This window comes from Gloeophyllum trabeum (genome assembly GCF_000344685.1).
Source record: "Gloeophyllum trabeum ATCC 11539 unplaced genomic scaffold GLOTRscaffold_00024, whole genome shotgun sequence".
Taxonomy (NCBI): domain Eukaryota; kingdom Fungi; phylum Basidiomycota; class Agaricomycetes; order Gloeophyllales; family Gloeophyllaceae; genus Gloeophyllum; species Gloeophyllum trabeum.
Window position 1 is genome coordinate 20,984 of NW_006920433.1, and position 23,775 is coordinate 44,758.

Below are 23,775 nucleotides of genomic sequence, written 5' to 3' on the forward strand. Positions count from 1 at the left end.
ATAGTCCACCATCTATCTTCACAAGAGCGATGCGTCCATGTATGCATTGAAATCTTTCTCAGGTTCGTCCCAGTGCATCTATATGAAGTTCTTGGTTAGTTTCAGGCAACAGTACGAGCCACAGATATATACGAAGTGGTTCACGCCCGGTATGATGCTGAAACGCACAAAGCCACCTCCGTTCTTCTCATCATCATCGTGAATCGACCACAAGGCATTCAGCGAAAACGAGCAAGTTGCATCGCCCGTCAGCAGCGACACCTTCAACCTAGGCATCGTGGCACGAACGCCTTCGTGTAACAAAGATTTCCGGTAAATCGCATTGGCTTGAGCTTGGGTCGTGAACATGCCAGCTAGCTCCTGTGGCCCTTCGTCGATCATTTCCGAAAGCTCCTCAACAGACGTGTTGTAGATCGACGGAGCACGTGTGGTGCCGGGCACAATGTAGGATAGCACATGAACGTTGCGAGACGCCAGTTCGCCATGATCGAAGTATGAGGTGATCCAACGGGTATAGAAGGGCGTCTGCCAGTCCTCTGGGATAGACCCGTCCATGTGAGGAGACCAGAGCGTCGGCGAGAGAGGTAGGCCAAAGAAGATGGAGGGGTGTTCTGCGTTGCATGTAAGTAGTGTGCATTCGAAGGTGGGATATTCCTCGGACCTTGCATAACATACGCGCGAATATAATCCGCGAAGCGCTTCTGACCTTCGGCGGGGAGTCTATGCGCGTTCGCAAGCGCTGCAGCGGCCAAGCCGTTCCCAGAAGACCACCCGAGGACGCAGACACCGCCCCTTTTGACTTCGCTCGATATGGGCGGCAGATTGCTCTTCTGTATGAACAGTCGATGAACTGTGCCAGCTCGAGGCCCTGCGCATTGAGGAATGCGGCCTTCTCCTCGTCGGTCGCTAAGCAGGACTGCCATCTCTGATGGTGGAACCACCGTAGAACCCTTGTAATTTCGCCAGCAAAACAGATGCCGGCTTCGCGTGCAATGTCCTGCACTTTCTTAAAGACAGCTAACGGGACGAAGGTTTGACCATATTTCAGGGTATGGTCTACAGAGCGACTTACGAGCAGCAAAACACATCCCATGGATAGCAACAATAGCCACGTAGGACGCATTCTCTGGAGGCGCCCCGTTGTCAGTATACGAAAACGTGGTTCCGGTGGTGTCGACGGTAAGGGATTGTATCTGGAAGGATCTCGAGGATCTCGGACTTAGGTGAGTACCAAACTTGTTTCTGAGGAACGCTGGTCATCGCATCTCTACTTAACCGAAAGGCATTGACGATACTGATGACATCCCATTTTTGTAGGATTCCTGGAATACCTGTAGGTAAGCTCACAGGAAATCAAGGTACAGAAATTCGTGAACGGACCTTTGGGGATCGCGGACTGCAATAAATTGTGCCGCCTCCAATCCGAAGATTAAGTGGCGGAGAAATGTAGATGTCCGAGGTCTGAAAGCACGGACCACTGTGCAGCTCGGCGATGTCGGTCGCAGTTGTCAGCAGATTGTCCGCGAAGACTAGAGGTTAGCGGGAAGGGCGGGGCGTTTGCACTGCATAAGTAGCGCACAACGGCACTGTTTATGACAGCCTTCATAGTCCACCACATTTTAGTTGACGCCCAAGTCGCATTGATTGGACGATCAAGAGAACTAAAATCCTAGGAAAGGAAGTGCCGACGTAAGCCCATAGAGGATATGCCGAAACTTCCTAATTCCTCATTGCATCGGGTGCTGCTTGTGCTCTTCCCCATCGATGATGATTGTACCGCCCTGGATGAGGTGGCTGGAGTGTAACCCTGATTTGGCGCTGTGATTTGGATGTGCATTGCAGGAAAAGGCAGACATGATATACAGGAATATTAGTGCTCGCGGCGGACGCGAGTCCGCTCGCCCAAACCTGGGCAAATGGAATCGCTGTCGCTTGGATATCGACTGAAGCTCATGACCACTTAGTACCCGCCTCACAAGTAGGCCATCCACCTCTTAAACGGATGCGGCAGGGATATCTAGGGAAGGAAATAGGCGCGGTTCATCCTCCTCTTGAGACAATCCAAGTCAGTTTCTACACGGAAATAGGCATATCAGTGCGTGATGCATACTGTAGAAAACCTAACAGATTATGTACCACAGTCACGCGTGATTTCCATCGTAAGACCGAACTGTTGCACCCGATCTACGTCGTACGAATCTTGCCCGTACCGTTCTGGAAGAAGCCCGGGCCGATAACAACGCACAATGACATCTCGAAAGCCGCACGAGCGAGCTGTGCAGCATAACTCCAAGAGGTTATGCCTCACATCCACATATAATTCTGTGTCTGAATAGTAGAGCTCCATGTCCGCATACTCTAGAGTCAATGTATGCAGTGAAGCGCAAGTCGGCTCTCTTGCCGACTCTCTCATTCGGCCCAGGGCTTCCATGAAGCTTCGACTGTCTTTTTCTGCTGAATGGAGCCAAAGGTGCTGAAGATGCGGGAACAGCTGGAGCATCCTGGTCGCAAGAGCAGAGTCAAGGTCGATGCCATCTTCATCGGTGCGAAGGAGTAACAGCGACAGCGTCTGCGATCCGTATGCCCTCGGCATTCTCTCCAGTACATCGATAAGTGCCGTCAAAGAAAGGAGGCCTAGGTGAAGCAGACAGAGTGACGACAGGTTCGGCGCAGAGAACACATGGAAGGTCCCCCGAATGAAAGTGCCGAGTCTCTGCTCCGAGTCGTCGTTGAAGGAAAGCCTAAGAGTTCTTAAGCAAGGAAGCTGTACGGGGTACGGGTGTCGGGTTCGGACACTTGAGTCGCTGACAAAACATTTCCCGTCAAGACCCAGATGAACCAACGCGGGGCAGTGCTCAAGTATACTACGGAATTCCGAAACACTTAATCGAATTTGTGGGCGGAGACCCATCATCTCCAGACTTGTCAGCCCAACGAGGAGCTTCAGGTTCGTCCTAATTATCGGCCCACGAAGCTGGACTTCCGAGAGGGAGGGTGCCCCCGATTGAAACAATCCTTGTAGCCAATCCCCCTTGTCGTGCCACAACATACAGAAGTGCTGAAGGTGGGGCGCACAGACATTCCCGAGCATCTCCTCAATGGCGCGAGCGAACATAGGCCAATCGAAGGAGGACGTAGTCCACATGCTCTCCCCCAGGTGAAATGACACCCATCGGTGGATACATGGCGAAAGCTCGCGCAAGAGAATTCCCAGCCTCTCTCTGCCCCCATTCGTCGAATTCCAATTACGATTCCAGGTCCTAAACCGGAGGTATACATTCAGAAGACAAGGGCCCGATCTCTGTATTCGCAATCGCAGGAGCTGAGGTGAACTATCCAGCGAGACCTCGATATGACTCCACATTATGGGCGATCGCAAGATTATGGCCCTCCAGCGCATGTTCACCCAGGATATCGCAAATGGGAATCGCGGCCTGTCCCGCGGAGGGGAAAGTATGTCGGCCCAGATCCATATCTTGATCCATATCTCTTCGGGAACGACCTGCGCCGGGGACACCTGCGATGCAAGGCGCAAACGCTCCTCTACAAGCCCCTCTAGGACTTTCTCTGCCATGGCGAGACGCTGCTCCGCAGGCGGGAGTACTTGAGCCCGCGTACGTGTTCGTTGATCCAACGCTTGCAAGGCGACGTCAATGCCTTCGAGGGATTGGACTGGAAGAAGATCTCCTGGAGCGATTGGAGTGCAAGCGTGGTCCCTCTCTTTCTTCAAGACCGCGAGATCATTCCGAATGCGTTCAACCTCTTCCCTCGCAGATCCAGCAATAGACGCTGCCTCGTCGACGTGCGCGTTTGCTGCACGAAGCTCGCGCATCGTTTCGGGATCCCTGAAACGATCCATAGGCTTGAAGTTCCCCCCCAAACTTAAGCTACAGGATCGTATGAGCTGATAGGCTGACTTCATTCGACAACGCTCACCGGCCGCAAAGCTCAGTACTGCGTTCGGACAGGTAACGGGAGTCGTTTGGGGTTTGAACTTGCCAGGAGGTGGAGGCGATGGAGGCGATTTACTTGTAAGATGGCCACGCTGCAGGCACCTGTCGGATGACACGAGGCGTTCGGAGTCATTGAAGTATTCTATAATATAATCAAGTAGGACACGCATTAGACAAGCGGGAAGACTCCGGCAGGGTCTATACACTCACCTAACATCGGATAGACCGGGACCCAGGACTACAGTCGGGAGATCCGGGATTCTTGCACAAGTACATGGAAGTCGATTATCCATATCGCATCGTTCGCATCAGGAAAGAGAGATCCAGGGCATCCATTGGCATGGACAGGTACCAAGATCTCGAATGGTGGACCTTGCCAATATCTTCTCCGTACGTGTCGTCGAAGACAGTGCATCGATGACTCATCTAGACACATACGGGCGAAGAACGACCCCCTTGACTCGAGAGTCCAGAACAGAGTGTCGCGTCACCATCCAGGAAGAATGTCGCAGGAAAGTCCCGGAGAAGCTCCGCGTCGAAGTCCAGGTCATGCATCCTAACCAGGGTGCCGCCACCGCGAGTCGGCTGAGGTAAGATTGGACCAGTGCTAGTACCTCGGTGATCGCAGCGGTAGTAAAACCGCATATCGATCCAGGTCATCAAGACCAAGTCGACAGTGTCGACCTCCATCCAAGGCGCCAACCCAAGATTGGAAGCACGACAGGGATACTGCGCGCAAGCGTGCTTGAGGGAGGAGAGCGCGACAGCGATCCGTATCTTCCGGACAAGAGATATCATGAGCGCGGGACATGCCCCTCCCGTGGCGCGCTACAAAGACAAGGACAAAGAACTAGAGTGGCGTAGCGATCCTCGCGCACGAACGTTCGAAAGGGTGTTTCACGCTCCTCAACGCAATGTCACCGTAATGATGCATAGACCCTGCGCATACATACATGTATATTCCGAGCTGCACAACGACGATGGAGATAAGGTATCTCGCGGGAACCGTGCGAGCTGGGAACGGGATCGGCACTATGAATCCGACGCGCGACGGAGAAAAGTCGGGGGCCACGGGTGGTCTAAGTTGGCCAGCAGAACTCGGACAATGAACCGCGGTCATGGTCGATTTCCAGTCCTATACATGCAAACATTTGAGAAAGCCGAAGATAACATGCAGAGGCGGAGTGCAAATAATTCGACCGAATCAAGCGTGAGCGCGCAAGATATGTCTTTCGGCTAGCTGAAATGTCCTCGAGGGAGGCCTTCAACGTCGATTGAGCCTGCAGTGAGTCGTCGTTTGAGTCAGGATTTCGGACCAAGAAGCCATGGCGTACAGATAAATTTGATGGCGTCGGCCTGCACCCAAGCCGTCTGCCGCTCAGAGGAATCAAGACCGCACGCATGATAAGTATGAGAGCGAGCCAAGAACAATACGTTTTGAGGTCGAGATGACATCGAGAGTGCGGGAGGAGCACGAACATAGGACAGCCACGAGGAAGGGAAGATTTCGGGATCCGACCATAGTGAGATAGTCCTGCGCACGAACGCTTGGAAGGGTGCATCTTCCGTAACCCCACTCCTTACATGCTTAGACTCGACGTCAGCCTGGCGACTCCGCCCATGTACGGACGCCCTCAAACTTATGCTGCTTCACGTGAGGCAGCTTCAAGTTCATCTCCGGGAAGCCAGTATGAAGTTACCAAGTGGAATGCATAACAGGATTTTCAGGAAGACGTACCGGAGGGCTGGGGAGAGCGAGAAAGCTTTAGGACATCAAAAACAACTAAGAGAGTGGTATATTAGTTGTGGAAGCTACACCGGAGGATTGCGTGGCTCGAGGAACCATTGCTGGCCCCGCGGCGCCCCACTGGCTATTGGACTTACAGAGGACATAACGCTTGCGCTCGCCGCTGAACTTGACAGCGGGTTCCAAACACCTCGCGCTTGGTCTCCAGAGCCGTGTCATCGGGTGATAATCGGGAGGCAGGGAAGTCGAGCTTCACGAAGAGCACAGACGCGATGGTGATGATCTATGCCGACCAGGTAGCTGATTCGCCGTCTAGGCTTTACAGTGCACTCACTGTGGAAGTCTGAAGTAAGGTGATTGAATAGTTCATAATACACCGTAACATCGCCTCAACCTGCAAGTCTCAGGCTCAAAGTCGAGGTGTGTGCCGTAGAAAACATGCTCGCGACCTAGATGCTCATGACATAGCATTCAGTGTGTGGATAGTTATCCTACGCATGGAGTCCTTAGCACTCGTACATCCGTTCGTGCTCATTCACTCACATAGAACAGGACCACATTGTCCTCGGAGATCGCCAGATCCCACTGGTATCCTTTGTAGCGTGTCATCAATGGAGGCAAGCGGAAATCTACCTTTGCACATTCCAGGAACTGCGCATGATTAATCCACAATCCCTTGTCACGGGTCGTGACGGCGTGCAGCTCCAGGCCGTCCTCCCGCGGCGCGCGACGAAACCGCCATGTGTTGAAATCATAAAGCTCCGCCATATTTCGCGCAAGCCCCTCGCGCGGCTCGGCTGGGTACACAGGGATGGGCCACTCGATGAAGCGATACGCGGAGATGGACTGCCTACAAAAGGCGCGGCCGAAGCTCTGGAAAGGTCCTGTCATAAATGTGCGCGCAGCGCCCCACTCTTCCCATCGCCACACTTTCTGCGAATCGGGGTGGCTGATGGTGTGCTTCTGGATCCTGGACAGAATCACCGTAGCCGGGATGATATGCGTCAGATTGAGATGGTGCTCGCCGTGGCCATCGTCGACATCTTCCTCAGGAGCGGGGAATCCTATTTTGCCATAGGACATTTCCACGACCACGCATTCGTCCGAGGGCAAAGAATGGAACAGACCTTCGTCTGCACGCTCTGACGAGGAGCTGAGCCACTGAATCTTCCAGGACAGGTAGCGATGTTCGTAGAACGGGTACTCGAACGCACAGCAGTATTCGTCCCCTCCCCATGAAACCGGGTGTGAATACACCCGCCTGGTATCTATCACGTTGGCGAAGATCCGCGGGGCACATCCCGTCGTTTGCGACGGAGCCAACAATAGGCAGTCTCCTACAAATGCACACGCGGTGAGTATACATATACCGTTAATCCACTGGAACAGTGTGTTGTGAACACACGGGAGCGCAGCATCCATCACAAGAACGTACCAAACACATCGTGCCGCTTTTCCACGACCAAGCAATCAGGTGCTTGCAGGGTCCACCGTCGCTCGCTCTAAACTCTACCCCTAAAATGTCTCCCGTGAGGAATAGCTTAAAGCGCCTTTCCATGTCGTAGACTAGACCGGGCGGGAAGACTAACTCGGTTTCAGCAGCTAGAGGATGTGGTACGCCCGTGGACAGACTCCAGAGGTATATCATGGGTGCTTGAGAAAGAGGAACAGCGCCCCCGGCCGCTCCCGACAACCCGGACAGTATGACGACGAGGTCTTGCGCGGGATCTACTGCATATTCTGCGATGGGGAAGCCTACGTTTTCGAAGCGCCACTCTTTCGCGGGTACCCCTCGTGCATGCCCCGGCAGTAAATTGAATGCCAGGGTAGAGTTTCCGATACACCGAGCAAGGACTTTCCCCGAGAGCTGCACCATATGGGCTTCGTGGCAGGGGAGCTCCTCCACGGTCTCGAAGGCGCGCCGCCTCCACGCGTCGGTGTGCTTTTGCAGACGTTCCAGCCGTTGCGCCGTAGTGACGTCGCTCGGTGCACCATCGACCATGCCAGCAATATCTAATTCCATTTTGTATTGCACGAGCAGAGACCCGTCAACCACTTCTTTCATGTGTCTATGGACCTAGCCAACGTACTATGTGTTCAGGGGATGTAAAATGAAGTGGAGAGCTTCTCTCACCCTACGACAGGTCAATAGCGACCTCAGATCCAATACATGGAGCACTCGCTCCACGATTTCAGTCGGCACCATATCGATCTGAACCCAACCCGGGCATTCGTTTCATTCTAGGCCAGTCCGCTCACATCGCAACTTTCCAGACTTACCATAGCCTCAGTCTTTGTGGACTTCCAAGACACCACCAATATGTGGTTCTGACCTGCGGACTGCAGGCTCGGACCTCAAGACCGGCAAAGGTTTCCTGTCGCCCGGTTTCCACCGGACATGGGCCGAAATTTTGGGCTTTATGTCTGCCTATTGATCCGACATAGGGCCTCAAAATGGGGCAATGATGTCCGCCCTAGGAATAAACATGTCTTTCAGTATGCCGGGGTCCTCACACAAGTCGCAAGGCCTAATCCGGCATTTATTCTGACCTCGTCTCACCCGGCGCTCTCGCATCTAGAACCCCTATAACTCGTCTGAAAAATCGAACAGAGTACTGCCTCGTCAATGCCCGAAGGCCCCCTTCTACCCTATGGTCAGGTATGTGCACGTCGCTGAGTTGCGAGGCATGGACGACTGCACTCCTCCCACTCATTTTTATTGCCGTTAACATTGTGCCTTCTGCGAAAGACATCTGAGCCAGCTAACAGATGTTTGTACTGTGTTCGCTGTCTCGACGCTCTTACAGATGCATTGAATCCTTGTTCCTGAAGAGTTAGTGAGGTGCGGCCTCGAGTCTGGGATTTTGCTTGACGTCATGTTTTCCTCGACTCGCTCATCAGAAACTTCAGCTGAGTGCCTTCTGCGACCTCAGGTTTTCCGAGTCGTCAAGGGTTATATCACGTTCAGACCACGCCTAAGTATGTGCGCGCTTCGTTTCTGCCCAATTAAAACAGTCACTGTCTCCGCATCATACCTCCGCCGACGACGATGTGATGCGTGGAGTTTCTGAGCTTACATGGGGTGGCATTTGTCAACGCACGACATCCTCGCCGCTTGCCGCTCGTCTGTGTTCTTTTCATCGCCTTTGGTTCGAGGTGTGCTGCTCATTGTCGTGTATATGAAGTCAGGCTTGGGAGCTGATGTCACCAGATGCTAGTAACTTGCATTTCCAATCGCCACGAGCATGCCTGGCAATTACTGACTATCCGCCTATAGTGACTGACTACACATGCCTACGGGATTGGATACCAGGGGTTTCAAGCTTTACTTCGCAGACAGTTGTGTGGCGTGTTTGATGGCCATTCATTGAGTCGATACCTTTGGGGCACAGTCAGCATCCAAGCTACAGAATGTCATTCAGGTATGGATGAGATGCGCGCGAATCGTCCTCTTCTCGAAGCATTCGAATGCAGATTCTGTATAGCCATGTACAAGGACGTCAATGATTGACTTATAAATTTCCTGCTCGGCGACGTACCACACCATGTCACTCGTTCTATTATTGCGCCTCTGGATCTATCATGTTGTCGCCACACGTCGTAATCCAGCCAGGTATCATTGAACGAATGATATAGACGCACGGTAATGTCGCGCACGCCAATCTTGCGGGCTCGAGAGATGAAGTCGTCGGCATTGTGCTCTCTTATGACGTGCAACTCCAGAGTCACTGCGTGGAGCGATGAGCAGCCCGGTTCTCGCTGGCACTCCTTGATGTTTCGCAGGGCCCGCAGGAAGCTCCGAGTATCCTGGACACCCGAGCACAGCCAGAGGTGCCTGAGTTGCGGGAATAGCACAAGTGTCCTGGTAGCAAGGGCGGAAGGTATTCCATGATCCTCTTCTTTATATCCTCCGAAGCGCAGGAAAAGGACAGGCAGCGTTCCGGATGCACATACCATCGGCTTGGCCTCCAGTGCCTCGACAAATGCTGTCAAACAAGGTACGTCGAGGTGAAGAACGTATAGGGTCGACAATGCAGGAGCGGCAAAGGTGTCAAACAGCTCGTGAATGAAAAGCACTTCCTCCTCCTGCTCGTAATCGATGAAGCGAAGCATGAGTGACCGTAAGGCAGGAAGAGGTAAAGGGTCCGGGAAGCGCAGGCGGAAGCTGGAGTCGCTGTTGAAACACTTGCCGTCGAGACCAAGGTGAACTAGACTCGGACACTGCACGAGCATATCCCGGAATTCCCAAATGCTAGGCAGATCTCGCACAGAGGGCCGAACTAGCTCGAGACTTGTTAAGCCACTGAAGAGACTCAGGTTCGTCCTGATTGCAAATCCACAAATCTGTAATTCTGACAGAGAACACGCCACCGGCGGGCACAATCCTCGACCCACTATCAAAGTAGGGTCACCGTACCACCAGGCACAGAAGTGGCGGAGACGCGGTGCGTGGGCTTTGCTGAGCATGTCTTGAATACCGTCGGTGTACAGCGACCATCCTACCAACTTCGAATCATCGTAGAAGTCTAGGTCGGTCGTTCCGCCAAGGTGGAATGACACCCAGCGGTTGGCGCAAAATACGAGCTCGGTCAACAGCATGTTCACTTTCCGCGGAGTATCCTCCCTCTTGATGCGGCGGTTCCCAAAGATGAAGTATACATCCAAAGGACATGGATCCGACCTTTGTAATTGCAGTCGCAGGAGGTCGCTGGAAGTACCCAGGGATACTCGAACCTGTCTCCATAATGTCGGTGTCCGCAAGAATATCTTTCTCCAACGGGTGCATACCCAGGAGAACACATACGCAAGCCCCGGCTTAGGCTCCGGGCAATGTAAATTCTCTGCCCACATCCATATGTTGATCCATATTTCCTCGGGAACAACTTGCGCCGGAGACGTCTGTGCCAGCAGGGGCCGGCGGCTCTCTATAAGCTCATCCAACGCCCTCTCTGCCTCCCGCATGCGCTCCTCCGCAGGCGGCATCACCTCCGATCGTGTACGTATCCGCTCGTCCAAGGCCCGTAGGGCGATGTCGATCCCTTCGAAAAACGCAGCCGGAAGACTCTCGATATAGGATTGCGTGGTAGGTCTGCTGGCTTCAGCCCTCTCCCGGGTCCGTTGCAAGAGGCGAAGGTCCTGTTGGATATCCGCAACCTCTTCCCTCTTAAGAGTGGCGGTAGACTCTGCTTCGACGATGCGGGCGTTGACTTCATGCAAAGCGCGTACTGTGTCGGGATCCTTGAAACGATCCATCTGCCTACGCCTACTACAGTACGCGTTAAACGTCAGCCATCGCGCCAGTAGACTTAAGACAGGGAAGCGAACCCTGCGCAAGCACGTCTACCGAGGGTCGTTCAGTGTGGTTTTGGGGGTTACACTGAACTATATTCGCCGTAAGTACTATGGCCAGCGAGTGCACTGTGAAAGTTGGCCCTGTGTTGACGCTGCGGGCTATGCGTGCGATGTACTCGCAAACGACCACGTTGCAAGCACATACAGGAAACACGAGGCGCTCAGAAGGTTTCGACGTCTTCTATGATACTACCGTTCTTCCCTAGTAGTACCCAAGGCTAGGAGTAATCGAGAAATCCCTCGTGGAATATTCACCTGGCAGGGCAAGATAATATACCGACAGGCGACGGGTAGTTGCCCTTCAGTGAGACATGAGCACCCTAGCATGATGCCTTGAACAGTATATCACGTCATAGCCAATGCTTGTCATCTAAAGCCATTCGACTAGCAAAACAACTTGCATGCAGGTACACTTAGGGTATAGGTTGTGGATGATCAGGCGAAGGCAGTACTAGTAATAATATTTTGGAGCGTCCAGGCCGCGGTATGGTTCGTTCTCATGTGCAGCATGATGTGCTTGCCCCAGAAGGACTCGACTTCCGCCAACTTGACCCTACATAGAGAAGATTAATGTACACTTCGTTTTAATTGCAATACATTAGGCATACGGGTGATGGATAGGTTATGAGTGGGGAGATGCGATACACATGGAAGACGGTCTCAAGCCTATAGTTGCTACCGCTGGAAGAACGACTTGCCCCTGACGACACAGCCCGCGCCCCAGTCGTTCGTCCAATTCCCGGGCCAATCTTGCTTACGGAGCGACTTTGCAGTTTGCGGGTGGTAATAACTGGTGCCAGTGAATGTAGTCAGCAGAAAGAGAACGGACTCGAGACAGAAGTACCATCCGTCGCTGTAACTCATTGTAACCAACGGTGTTTCGAACCGCACAAGCTCGTCACCCAAGACGCGGACCTCATACTCCTCGCTGGAGATAGCGTCGAAGGCCAGAAGGTATACTGCTTCCTGCAATACCTCAATATCGAGGAGGCAGATCTGACAACACGCCATCTAAGCCATATTAGCCGGCGTGAGACGGAGAAGACCAGCTCATATCAATTGCATCCAGAGAAATACAGACAGCACGCGTGTGTGAAGAGTGTGCCGACGGTCACTAGTAACACAATATTCATACCCAAGACAACACATAAAACTCACATTATGTAGTTCCGGAGCAGGGCGAGGCTGCCAATGTTCCTTTCCTTCTGAGCTGGGTCCTTGAAGCAGGTCAGGCAGGGATTGAATGAAGTGAACTGAGAAAATAGCACAGACCTTGCAGTTCACGATGTCAATCCACAGTTTCTCTGCCGATGTGGGATCCAAGCAACGATCCCCCACCATTGGACAGGGACGATGCATCACGTCCTTGAACAGCCGGTTGAACACAGCTCGAGGCCTGCGCCCCAGCCACGTCTCGGCAGCGTAGCCAAGGAACATCTCGAGCGGCGCCGATATCCGCGAGATGAATATTCCAAACGTTTTCCCCGGTCCCACCTGGTGCGCCTCGTCGATCGACTCGTCGTCCGAGCTATCGCAGTACTCATATGTGATGCCGTCGATGTCGATTGTGTCCCCGGGCCGTCGGAGGCGGTTCGCGACCGCGCCGCGCAGCTCGAGGTCGCCTGGGGCCATGTTGTAGGATGAGTGAACCATGGTGGGGGGAGAGACGAACTCACTTGGGAAGGGCCGACAGAGGGTCTATATACCCGGTACTGCTCCGGTGTGTACAGCTATCACTCTGATGGGTCCGCACAACCATTCGACATGTGTCCACAGAAGTATGGGAAGACAAGGCCTATGTACACGAGGCGACGTACGAACCCTACCAGCTGGTCACGAAAGCTTGATGCACTAGTATTCATGAAAAGAGGAAGAAGTAACGGCTCTCGGTATTTACGGACCTTGGACGACGACCCGTCAGGATTTTTTGCCCTGCGCTCTAAGATAACAATGCTAACAATGAGTTCAGGACGGCAACAGTCGGCCGGTGCTCGCCAGTGGGCGCTCCTGGGAGACTGATGGGACCCTGGCACAAGGTCACTGGTTCGCGACTACTGAGCAAATGAGAAGATGGGTGGCGCCGGAGGATCGATCCAGACAGGCAACTATACGGTAGTATACGTGCTGTCTATGCTTAACTGCATTCTCCTCTCAGGCTGCGCCGTCCGTCCCCGGGCCCCGAAAGGTATCTCACCTCATCAGACTTCACCAATATACCCACGTCGCAAGACTTCTCATATCCTTATTAGCAGGACTGAAGAAACATCATTCTTGCATGAACTGCTCTTTACGAGCTTCGTATAGATACATACATCCAAGATCATGTAATACACATCAAGACGTCACTCTCATAAACCGTTTGATACACGACCCCTTATAGCCAAGATGCAACAAATATACCCTCTACTCAGACGCCGCAAACCCCGTTCAACACGTCTGCAATCCCGTTATCCGGGTTCAGAATACCGAAGTGCGTCCCGGGCAGCTCGTGCACGTCGACGTGCGCCGCCCACTTGTCCAGCCCCAGAGCGCGGCTCGCTCCCTTGAACTGTGGCTTCGTCGCGACGCCGCCCTGCGCGCGGATCAGCACCGTCCGCTCGCTCGGCCACGGCTTCTTCATCTCCTCGGCCAGGTCCTTGGATGCGCGGATGCTCATGATGACTGCCAAATGATAGGTCAACTCGATGCCAAAGATGTGCACCAGCCTGGTTTGTGTACTCACAGTGCGCCGCATACGCCCGACAGAACCGCGCGACCCACTTCGCGCCTGCCTCGCCCCGCTCCTTCTTCTTGAAGTGCTCCTCAAACTGCCCGATGACCTCCTCAGTGTCGTCCAAGCTCCCGCTCGTAGACATGTCAGTGACGACACCCATGATCTCCTCCTTCAGCTTGTTGTCGAGCAGGTTCTTGCTCGACCATGCACGGAACTCCTCGCGGATGAAGAGTGTCGGCGCAGAGTCGATCATGATGAGCGGTGCGACCACCTCTCCCGCGTCGCGGAGCTCCATGGCGACGTAGAGTACCACGTAAGTGCCTGCCACCGGCGCCTTAGTTATGCACGCTCCTCCTAATTCAAGTGGACTCACCGAACGAGAACCCAGCGAGATGGTAAGGCCCATGCGGCTGCTTCTCCCGAATCTTAGCCGTATAGAATTGCGCGAGCGTGTATATCGTGCCATTGATCGGCGCCTCGGGCGTATCCTGCACGCCATAGACTGGACACTTCACCTTCTGCGCAAACTTCCGCATGACAGAGATACCGCCACCCGCGCCGTGCAGGACGAACAAGGGAGTACCGTCTGCCACACCGTTCAGCTTGACGACCGTCTGGCTGACATCGTCACCCAGCGCAGCGCCGCCGTCGCCGTTCACCTGCCCGTTGACGGCAGCCGCAGGCGAAGCGACAGCGTTCTGCTCTTCCTGCATCTCCTCGAGCTTCTTCACTGCATGGCAGCGTCAGGGCGCCGTACAATCCAACTGGGACAGCCAGGCTCACCGGTCATGTGGCTGCTCAGCAGCTGCATCTGCGTCACCGCGATCCCGAATTTCTGCTGCAGGAGCCCGCTGAGGCGCACAGAGGTGAGCGAGTCGAGCCCGTAGCTCGCGAGCGGCACGATGTCCTCGAGCTCGTCGACCTCCATCGAGAGCACCGACGCGCACGTCCCTCGAATCGAGCTCTCCTTCGCGCCGTCTGCCGCCCGGTTCTCGCTCGACTCCTTCACCAGCAGGTGGCGCACGAACGGCCTATTGTCTGGCGGAACGACTGTATAGATATCATGTGTCAGCATATAGGAGTAAATGATGAGCTGAGAAGTTGCATACCATCCATGACACCGCGCCAGACGAGGGGCGGGATGTAAAGCGGGTTATAAGCGGGCGTATTGAGCGTCCAGATGGCGTCGACACAGTGCTCGGCAACGCGGAGCGTGCTGTACCCGAGGTCACGGAACTTGTCGAGGGCGGCGTTGCGAGACTGGTTCTTGGCGATACTGTTGACGTAGACACCACCGTCCGTCTAGAAGAACAATGTCAGCGATGGGTGAGTTGTCAAGGTATGTACAAACTCACCAAGGCAGGAACGCTGATAGTCACGGTGTTGGGCAGCTTGGCTGCGAGCTGCTCCATTTGGACGTTGGCGGAGGTGTAGTTAGCTTGACCTAGAAGGACGACGAGTCAGTTACGTATGCTTCTGGCTCCCTCGTGTGAGGCGCTGTCATACCCTCGGAGCCAAGCAGAATGGCGGCAGTAGAGGCGATCACCAGGAAGTCGAGCTCGGCAGGGTTCTTGGCTTGCACCAGGTTTGTGAGACCCTTGACCTTCACGTCGGTCACTACAATAGTGTTTAGAAAGCGAACAGCATTGACGCAGATATAGATGTACCTGGCTTCCAGTACTTCTCAGAGGTCATGTTTGCGAATAAGGTGTCCTCCAAGACAACAGGCAAGAAGAACACGCCCGCCACGCGTCGCTCCCCGCTGAACAAGGCCTTCGCCTGCTCCAGGTCCATGATGTCGTTCGCCACAATGTCAATCGTGACTCCGGGGACAGAGCGCAGCGACTGCAGGATCTTCTTCTGGTAAACAAGCTTGCCAGGTTTGAGGCTCTATTCAAGAAAAGCGTCACGGCGTCAGAAAGGAACGGGCGCGGGAGCGGTTGTCATGACCGTACCTTGTCTCCGGACCTCGACGTCAGCACAACATGACGCGCACCGTGTTCTACAAGACAGCGGGCAATACCAGTTCCCAGACCGCCCACACCCCCTACGACGATGTACGTCGCACGGGGATCGAAGGCGTTGGTGCCCTTCAGCACTCCGGCTCTCGTGACGGACAGGGAGTCGGTCTCGGACTTCACATCAAGGAGCACTGCCGTATCTTCCGCAGCGGTGGCGTGTGTAGCATCTCCAAGCTGAGGGAGTGTGAAGACCGCGACCTTCGGGGACAACGCCTCCAGAGCCTCCTTCGATAGGGAAGACAGTCCTTCGGGGATTAGCCTCGACGCGTTGATGACGCTAGTCGAGTCGACGGCGATATATCGCTGGCTGTTCTTGAGACCCACTGGGAAGCGACCGGTCGCATCGACTAGAGTGCCAGTCTTCGAGAGAAGCTCTCTTGTCTCCGCGACGATGTTTCGGTCGTTGTCAAAATTGAAAGCGATTTCGATACCGTGAGGTGCCCAGGCCTGCGAAGCCGTGACCCAGACATCGTATTCGGTGGAACGGACGGCCGGAGTGGAGATACCAGCCAACACCAGAGTCGAGGGGTCCGAAGCAGTGACGAAGACTTTCGCTTTCAGGCTTTGCAAGTACTTGACCACCGCAAGAGCTGCGGGACCACCAGAGCCGACGTGGACGAGGACATGACTGTCACCGGCAGTGATGGACGACACAAGCGGTTGCACAATTGAGGAAATGAACGCTGCGCGCGGTCCAACTGCAAGCGAGCTCGTCGCTTCGCCCTCAACTGGACTGACTTGCCCGCGCGGGCAGACAATGACGGTGCTCGGAGGCTTGTACGCAATGCCAACCACACTGCATTCAAAACTGAGAGCGATTCACATATATGTGGAATCACAACGACTTACCGCTTTCCCACCAGCGCGCCGTCGGAAGTGTCGGAGCCTACCGCCGTCACCACTCCCGTGAACTCCGTGACATCCGAGAAGAGCGGACGAACGTTGACATAGTCAACCGCGACTTCGACATCGTGAGCCCCAACAGGTTGAGGGTATGCACGCCAAACCGTTTTCCCATCGAAAGCCAAGGGTTTCGACTGCGCGGGTTCCGTTTGCGGAGGACTGGGAGCTTTGATGACTCGGGGAACCTTCAAATTCCCATCCGCATCAACTTGGACCTCAGAGTCGAGGTACGGAAGCATGACAAGCTTCTCTTGTATGAAGCGCTCGCGTTGTTCTGTGCTCCAGGAGGGATCAAAGATGACGAGCATGATCTTCCAGAGACCAAATTCTTGCCGAATAGAACGCGCTATACCGAGCAACTTGATGTTGTCGGTATCTGCGTATAGCCATAGCGTGTGGGGTTTCTGCGAGTCCAGGGTGGAAACGAAGTTCACGAGGTCGATCTCTTCACCCGCCTTGTAACCACGGAGTGTGTACGCATTAGGAGTGGGCGGAACATATGCGCCAGTGTACACGGTCTTAGGACCTTGGGAGACGAAGGCCATGTGTATGATCTGGCTGCCGGGTGAGGACAGGAAGAGGTTGTCACCGAAACCCGCGTCGGTCAATGCAACCTTCCACTGCTCGGGCGTCAGACTGCAGTGTGACCCGTTTTCCCGGTGTTGCAACACTCCGAACCACTCGGCAAAGGAGCCGAACACGTAGTCCATGTCTGGTAGAACATATTAGTATTCAAAATTATACTTCTACGAAGAAATCTTACAGATTGTCCCGGGAGCCTCCTGTGCGAAGCGTCGACCATCGAGCTCGATGATTGCGATATGCCCACCAGGAACCAGCAGCTCCTTGAGGGCGGCGAGAGTGCTACCGATGTCGGGAATGGCGTGCAGGACGTCGAAAGCTGTGACGATGTCAAACGTGTTCGCATCGAAGCCCTGCTGAGCAAGCGGCACACTCAGGTCGAGGGCCTTGGGAGTCATGGTAGGCCACGGGGACTTAACGGTCGACTCCTGAGCTAATGAGATCGAGATGTCAGTACTGACATAATCGACATAACACAGATCTTGAATGCGAGCGTCGATTAGCGCTTGGCCGAGCAGTGCCGTCAAGCGTCCAGTGCCGGCGCCAACTTCGAGAACCCGAACGACCTTCTTCCCAGCAGCAACGGCGTTCTTCACGAGCTCGACAAACTTGGTTGCGACCTCACCGAACACGTCTCCGACGAAGGGCGGCAACTCGTAGATCTTGCTCATTATGTTGTCGCGGAACATAACTTCAACGGCAGCGGTGGAAGTCCGGAGGATGTCTGCATGGCGTCAGGTTAAAGGACGTTTCACAGGACGAAGTATGTCTTACCCTTCTGCACAGGCGCGATACGATCCACCAGCTCGAAGAGATCAGCATATCGCTCTTCAATGGCTTCGTCGGATCCGACAGGAGGAACTGTCGGGAACCGCCCAGCCTGAATTTTGGCCCAAGCTAGATACCGTTGGCGGTCATACGCATCCGGCGAGAAGTTACCCGGGACGTCCCTGAGAACAATATCAGCAACAAGCGCAAAATATTGATTGGATGTATCACTTTAATGTCTGCGCTGTCGACTTCATGGCACGATAGTCCAGCATTTTTAGCAGCTGGATGGCTTCACTCGCGTCAACGCGGGTGTCGAGCGTGTCGTTCACGCCTTCAAACCGGCTGGGTGGGAGTGCGGTTGGTTGCCAGTAGTTCATATACCGTTCCGTAGGCCATACGGTATCCTTATTGAGGAAGTTTAGTTGGAGGCCTGCGTGACAATGTTGAGTAAGGGTCAAGGTCGGTTGAAACTCTGGAAACTTGCCTTCGAATGTATATACGACCTCGTCGTTCTCGCCTAGGACATAGATATCCAAAGTGAAGTGGTCGGTTGTCCACTCAGCCAGTTTAGTATAAGTTTTGAATTCGGCAGGAAGCACGAGTGGGCCAGTGCTGCCGTCGTTACGGTAACCGCGTCTCAGAGTATAAGGAAGCTGAAAACATATCAGGGAGGTATCTAGGGACCAGGGATAGCACAGCAAACTTACGTAGAGGACTCGTCCATCTCTGCCCGTAGGAATCTTGTCGTAAAGCTAAGGAAGTCTTAAGCATACATCGCGTGCAATGAAAAGGCGCTCTACACACCAGGTTGAACACGTTGCCAGACTGGAAGGCAGCATCCATGATAGCGGGATGGAACGCATAGTCCTTGGCGTTGACACCCTCGACATGACCACGGATCCAACACACCACTTCGTCCTCATTCAACGCGGCGCGCTCCACGCGAGAGAACCTAAAGCCGATTGCTTTAAGTTTGTGCAGCTCATAAGCGGGAGAAGTAGACATACTCCGGGCCGAACTGAAGAATATCGTGCATTTCCGCGTAGATCTCTTCCTTCGTGTAGCGAGCGAAGCAACGGCTCAAGACGTCCTGAACGTCTATCTTGGTGACGGCGTTCGGACCAGTCACGGGTTTGCCGTATCCGAGCTTACCCGTAGCATGTAACGTATCAAAGACGGGACCGCTGCGCGTCCACTCCAAGTCGCCCTGCATGGACTCCAGGGAAGAGGACGATTTGATCGTGAAGCGGTTACCGTCCTTTGCCACCTCCAACGTGGCGGGCGATGCATTTTCATCGAGAATGCAGGGAGCGTCGAACCGACAGTCCCAGACTTGGGTTACACCGTCGAATTCCAGCGCCATCTCGATATAGGCAGAGGCTGGAACGAGATTAGTCTCGTCCACGATGTGGTCACCCATCCATTCTTCAGGGAGCTTAGGACTGACACGCAGTCGAGAAGAGTTGAGGAGCCTAGTCGGCGGCAGAAGGCAAGACAAGTAACTCGGCAGCCTTGGAGCAACAGGAGTATGTTTCCATTGGAAGGGATAGGCCGGGCCTGTGATGGTTTCACTTGGGCAACCGTTGAGCACCGAGAAATTGATCTGCGAATCACAACAGTCAGAAATAGTGAAAGTGCAAGAAATGTCGACGTGGCTTACCGAGTTGACACCGCTAACAAGGAGGCGTCCGACTGCCTGCAAAAATGCTTGCAATTCGTTCGTATTCTTAGCTCCGGATGCAATCTGGCGAGCGGACGGCGGACGGATACTGCACGCAAACGCCGATGAGGCTCCCATCTGCTCGATGTACTGGAGAAAGTGTTCGTCAATTAATTGAGATCAAATGGAGTACCGTACTCACGCTGGACAGCACTGGGTGTGGAGAGACTTCGAGGAAGACGGTATTTTCGCCGAAGCGCTCTATCAATTTTGGGATGGCAGTGGAGAAAAGTACTGCTTGGCGCAAATTCTTCCACAGGTAGTCGATGGTATACTCTCCGTCTACGAACTCGCCAGTGACCGTGGACATGGTGGGAACCTTAGGGACAAACGGACCCTTGTGCTTCGAGAAGATACTCTTGAGCTCCGCACGGTAGCTCTTCTCGCAGATATCAACAAAGGGAGAATGCACCGCGGTACTGACACGGAGTTTGCGCGCCGTAGCCCCATCGGCCCACGTATTGATGTAGTTCGCAAGCATGTCTACGAGGGCGTCTGACCCGGATACACCGATGTCGGTAGGGCTATTGAAGGTGGCTAGGTAGAGGTGTTTGGCATCCTTGCCTTGGTCCTGAGCAAGAGCCGAGACCGCCTCGACGTAGTCTTGAAGAGAGTTGTTGTCTGTGCCAGAGATCGCAACCATGGCGCCACCAATGTTGTCGACCAGTAACAACGCCTTGCCACGGGCAATGGCAACCTTGACGACCACCTGCGCATATCGTAAGCTCACTGAGATCCGCACTTGCAATACTCCTACTCACCGACTTCGGCATCGCACCAGATGCATAAAGGACCGCGGTTTCTCCGATGGAGTGGCCGACGACCGCTTTTGGCAGTATGTTCAGTGAAGTAAGAAGGTCGGTCATAGCGACTTGGAAGAAGGTGATCGCGACGGAGATGGTAAGTGCGGGCCACACTAGGCTCTTCTCCAGCTCAGAAGACTTGCCGTTGATGAAGAGACCGGTATCTTCCAAGAAGGACCGCCCGGTGTACTCCTGGTGGACGTCATCGCAAGCCAGGATCGACTCCCGGAAGACTGAGTAGGTCTGGAAGAGAAGGCGTCCTTGGTTCCAGTGCTGGGGCCCCTGTCCGGAGAACGTGAAAACGACCGGACTGGGAAGCTTGTCGACCATTACGGCCTCCGGGAAGGACGCAGCCGCGAGCGAATCCGCCACTGCAAACGTACGCCAGGGCATCTGCCGAGTCCTCTTCCCCAAATGTTCTGCCAGAGCCAGTGGGTCGACATTCTGATACTGCTCCTTGTAAGTCGAAACTAGGGTTTGCAAGGCCCGAGGCGAGAGTGCGCCTGTACATGTTCCAGGTAAGTTATCGAACTCGGACAGCCACCATAGATAACACACATACCCATGGTGAATAAAAACGGCCCTTTGCGTAGAGCCTCCAAATCAGGCAGCGGCTTCCTTTCCTCGTGCTCACGTATCACGGTGTGACCTCCAGCACCTGGGAACCGTTGGTCGTTGAATAATGACCGAAACCTTACAAGATGATTATCTTACCTCCGTATCCGAAGTTGGAGATTGATACAATGCGACCTAGTTCTTTATCGTGGGCCTTGAACTCCTCGGGAGCTGTGGGAACGCGCAGTTTGTATTCGTCGAAGTGAATCTTCTTCGAAGGAGTCTTGAAGTACCCATTTGGGAGGATTTGCTTTGCCTGCAACATCATAATGACCTAAGACGAGAAGCATTAGCCTATTAATAGTCCAGATACAGGTTATCTTATCATGTACCTTTACCAGAGCCGTCAAGTAGGACCTGTAGTCAATTTAGTCTGTGGGTAGTACGGCCGCGACATGATGCCGACTTACCCCGTCTCGGTGTGTCCGACGTTGCTTTTGACAGAGCCGATAATAAGCTCCCGTCCATTCCTCCCCTCCGAGAACGTGGCACCGGCGGCGTTTGTTTCCAACATGTCACCAACAGGTGTGCCAGTCCCATGCAACTCGAGGAAGTCAACTTGGTGCGGCTGGAGGCCAGCGTCGTCATACGCGGCGCGAATGGCCATGATGTGAGCCTCCGGGTTCGGGGTCGTCAAGGAGCCCATGATATTACCGCAGGTCGTGAGCGACGTGCCTACGAGGGAGGCTAGTATCTTGTCGTGGTCTCTGACGGCGAGGTCGTGGCGCTTGATAACCACCGCATTAACTAGTTAGCGGGATGAAACACTCAGGATCAGCGGGGTGCAATTAGTTCAACATATACATGGTGATACTGACCGACGTCAGCACGAGCGCACCCATCGGCGTCATCGCTGAACGACTTGCAGTGGCCGTCTTCGCTAAGAAGACCTAGCTGGCTGAGCGCCACAGTGTCGAGCGGGTTGCTGACAAAGTTGACACCAGCAATAACCGCTTGCTCGCACTCGCCGTTGCGGATGGCCTGGATGGCGAGGTGTATGGCGACTAGCGACGACGAGCAAGCGGTGTCTACCGGCACCGACGGTCCCATGAGGTCGAAGACATAGTTAATCCTGTTGGCGGCGATTGACATTGCCATACCGGTGGAATAGTAGGCTGGGATAACGTAGGTGAGCTGCAAACAGGAATCATCCGTTAAGGGGCACTTACCACCGGCACGAGTGATATCCATCTCATACGGGACGCCGGACCCGCCTATGTTCGTCAGCACCGGTAAACATGATGCCGCTACCGACTTAAACTCACCGACGCCGATGTAAACACCAGTAGATGTGTGGCGATAGTCTACACCGCTTCGCTGAAGGGCATTGAAAGCTTGATGAAGGCTGGAATAATGACAGTGAGGAGCATGTCGTACAATTGTATGAGCGGAACATACAGAACGAGCTGCGGGGTGCCGACTTGTGCAGCCTCCGCAGGGGTAACTCCGAACTCCGAAAGGTCACCGTAAGATATTTCGGGAATAAACCCGCCCTTGGTCTGCAAGCGCTAATGAGACATGCCCCGAGTCGGGACGTGCTGAACGTACGGTAACGAGCTTCCCGGGTTGGGAGCCGTGGAAGGCTTCCGCATTCCAACGGTCCTTGGGAACGACGATCATAGGATCGCCTCTAGTAGCCAGAAATTCTTGAAAGGCATCTACGTCTAAGCCTCGAGGAGACTCTTCGCCCCCCGGAGCGCATATCGACATTCCTAGACACGCGTTAGCAACTGGCCTGATCAGTTACAGCAGTGTGCAACTTCCGTACCAACGACAGCCAGTGCCCGGACATCCGGGTTGGAGTAGCTTGGTGCAACCTGAGAGACCATGTTGAACGGTTGAAGACAGGGAAAATATTGAGACTCGGGAGCCTCAACTTGGGGGAGCAATGAGGCTCATCCAAACTACTTATACTCTTTGGACTGTGACCTGCAGAGCGCTATTCGCTGTAGTATGCTCAGACTTCCTTGAATAGATCAAAGAGGCGTAATTGAATATAGCGGAAGCATTCCTTGAACAAGGCGATCTGTCCCTGCGAGACATCCCTTGGGCGCCGGAGCTGGAGAATTCGAGCCCCAATGGTCATACCCATCTGTGTCCATCGGGGAAGTCACGCAAGTTCAGACTTCGCATTTCAACATGCCGCGATATCGTGGTCGACGCATCGCGGATGTTCTGATTGTCGGCGCAGCGCAAGCCGCGCGATAAGCGTGCTCTCTCCAGTCTAGGAACGAGGGCCGACATAGTTCCGCAGGAAAGTGAGTCAAATATGTCAATGGTACAAATGCGAGACGGACAGGCACCGAAGAAGCAGCCAGTGGACATACTAAGGCTTCAATAGAGTGAAGTGTTGCTTCTGGCATGCGAACCACCTTGATATCCAACGTCGGAGTTTGCGCTAATCCTTGCGTTCTCTCCAGCACCACATTCGAAATGCCAATTGCGCGGTGGATGCGGAAATTGTGGCATAACGCAGATCCCCCTTCCGTGGGCGGATATCCAGTAGTGGTGCGGTAGAGACCAATCAGCGGAGACTCGGCAGGAGGAATGCTGTAAACCTAACCAGAGGTAATAATGCAAAGTCACGTGGATATG

General features: G+C 54.1%; 4 protein-coding genes across 4 annotated transcripts; all 4 read right to left on the bottom strand.

Annotated features, from left to right (window-relative positions):
• Nucleotides 1-18: 18 nt before the first annotated feature.
• On the bottom strand, nucleotides 19-3,832 carry GLOTRDRAFT_141578 (uncharacterized protein; the record flags this gene model as incomplete). The annotated part of the gene is made up of 4 exons (XM_007873062.1): nucleotides 19-78; nucleotides 133-611; nucleotides 662-830; nucleotides 3,080-3,832. The coding sequence occupies 4 exons, from the start codon at nucleotides 3,830-3,832 to the stop codon at nucleotides 19-21; spliced, it is 1,461 nt and encodes a 486-aa protein (XP_007871253.1).
• Nucleotides 3,833-6,149: 2,317 nt separating this feature from the next.
• Nucleotides 6,150-7,723, bottom strand: GLOTRDRAFT_134081 (uncharacterized protein; the record flags this gene model as incomplete). The annotated part of the gene is made up of 4 exons (XM_007873063.1): nucleotides 6,150-6,191; nucleotides 6,244-7,037; nucleotides 7,071-7,080; nucleotides 7,136-7,723. 4 exons carry the CDS (start codon nucleotides 7,721-7,723, stop codon nucleotides 6,150-6,152), a joined length of 1,434 nt encoding a protein of 477 aa, XP_007871254.1.
• A 1,395-nt stretch (nucleotides 7,724-9,118) lies between these two features.
• GLOTRDRAFT_134082 (uncharacterized protein) lies at nucleotides 9,119-12,705 on the bottom strand (the record flags this gene model as incomplete). The annotated part of the gene is made up of 4 exons (XM_007873064.1): nucleotides 9,119-9,177; nucleotides 9,240-10,963; nucleotides 12,211-12,269; nucleotides 12,325-12,705. 4 exons carry the CDS (start codon nucleotides 12,703-12,705, stop codon nucleotides 9,119-9,121), a joined length of 2,223 nt encoding a protein of 740 aa, XP_007871255.1.
• A 595-nt stretch (nucleotides 12,706-13,300) lies between these two features.
• On the bottom strand, nucleotides 13,301-23,009 carry pks6 (polyketide synthase; the record flags this gene model as incomplete). The annotated part of the gene is made up of 29 exons (XM_007873090.1): nucleotides 13,301-13,713; nucleotides 13,775-14,086; nucleotides 14,139-14,495; nucleotides 14,549-14,815; nucleotides 14,875-15,067; nucleotides 15,121-15,209; nucleotides 15,272-15,382; nucleotides 15,433-15,655; nucleotides 15,808-16,582; nucleotides 16,636-17,401; nucleotides 17,453-17,995; nucleotides 18,046-18,221; nucleotides 18,271-18,695; nucleotides 18,750-18,794; nucleotides 18,847-18,994; nucleotides 19,050-19,645; nucleotides 19,703-19,852; nucleotides 19,905-20,471; nucleotides 20,524-21,068; nucleotides 21,128-21,223; nucleotides 21,280-21,454; nucleotides 21,513-21,537; nucleotides 21,591-21,927; nucleotides 21,999-22,295; nucleotides 22,350-22,394; nucleotides 22,446-22,525; nucleotides 22,579-22,679; nucleotides 22,729-22,892; nucleotides 22,949-23,009. 29 exons carry the CDS (start codon nucleotides 23,007-23,009, stop codon nucleotides 13,460-13,462), a joined length of 7,923 nt encoding a protein of 2,640 aa, XP_007871281.1. The 3' UTR covers nucleotides 13,301-13,459.
• Nucleotides 23,010-23,775: the final 766 nt, after the last annotated feature.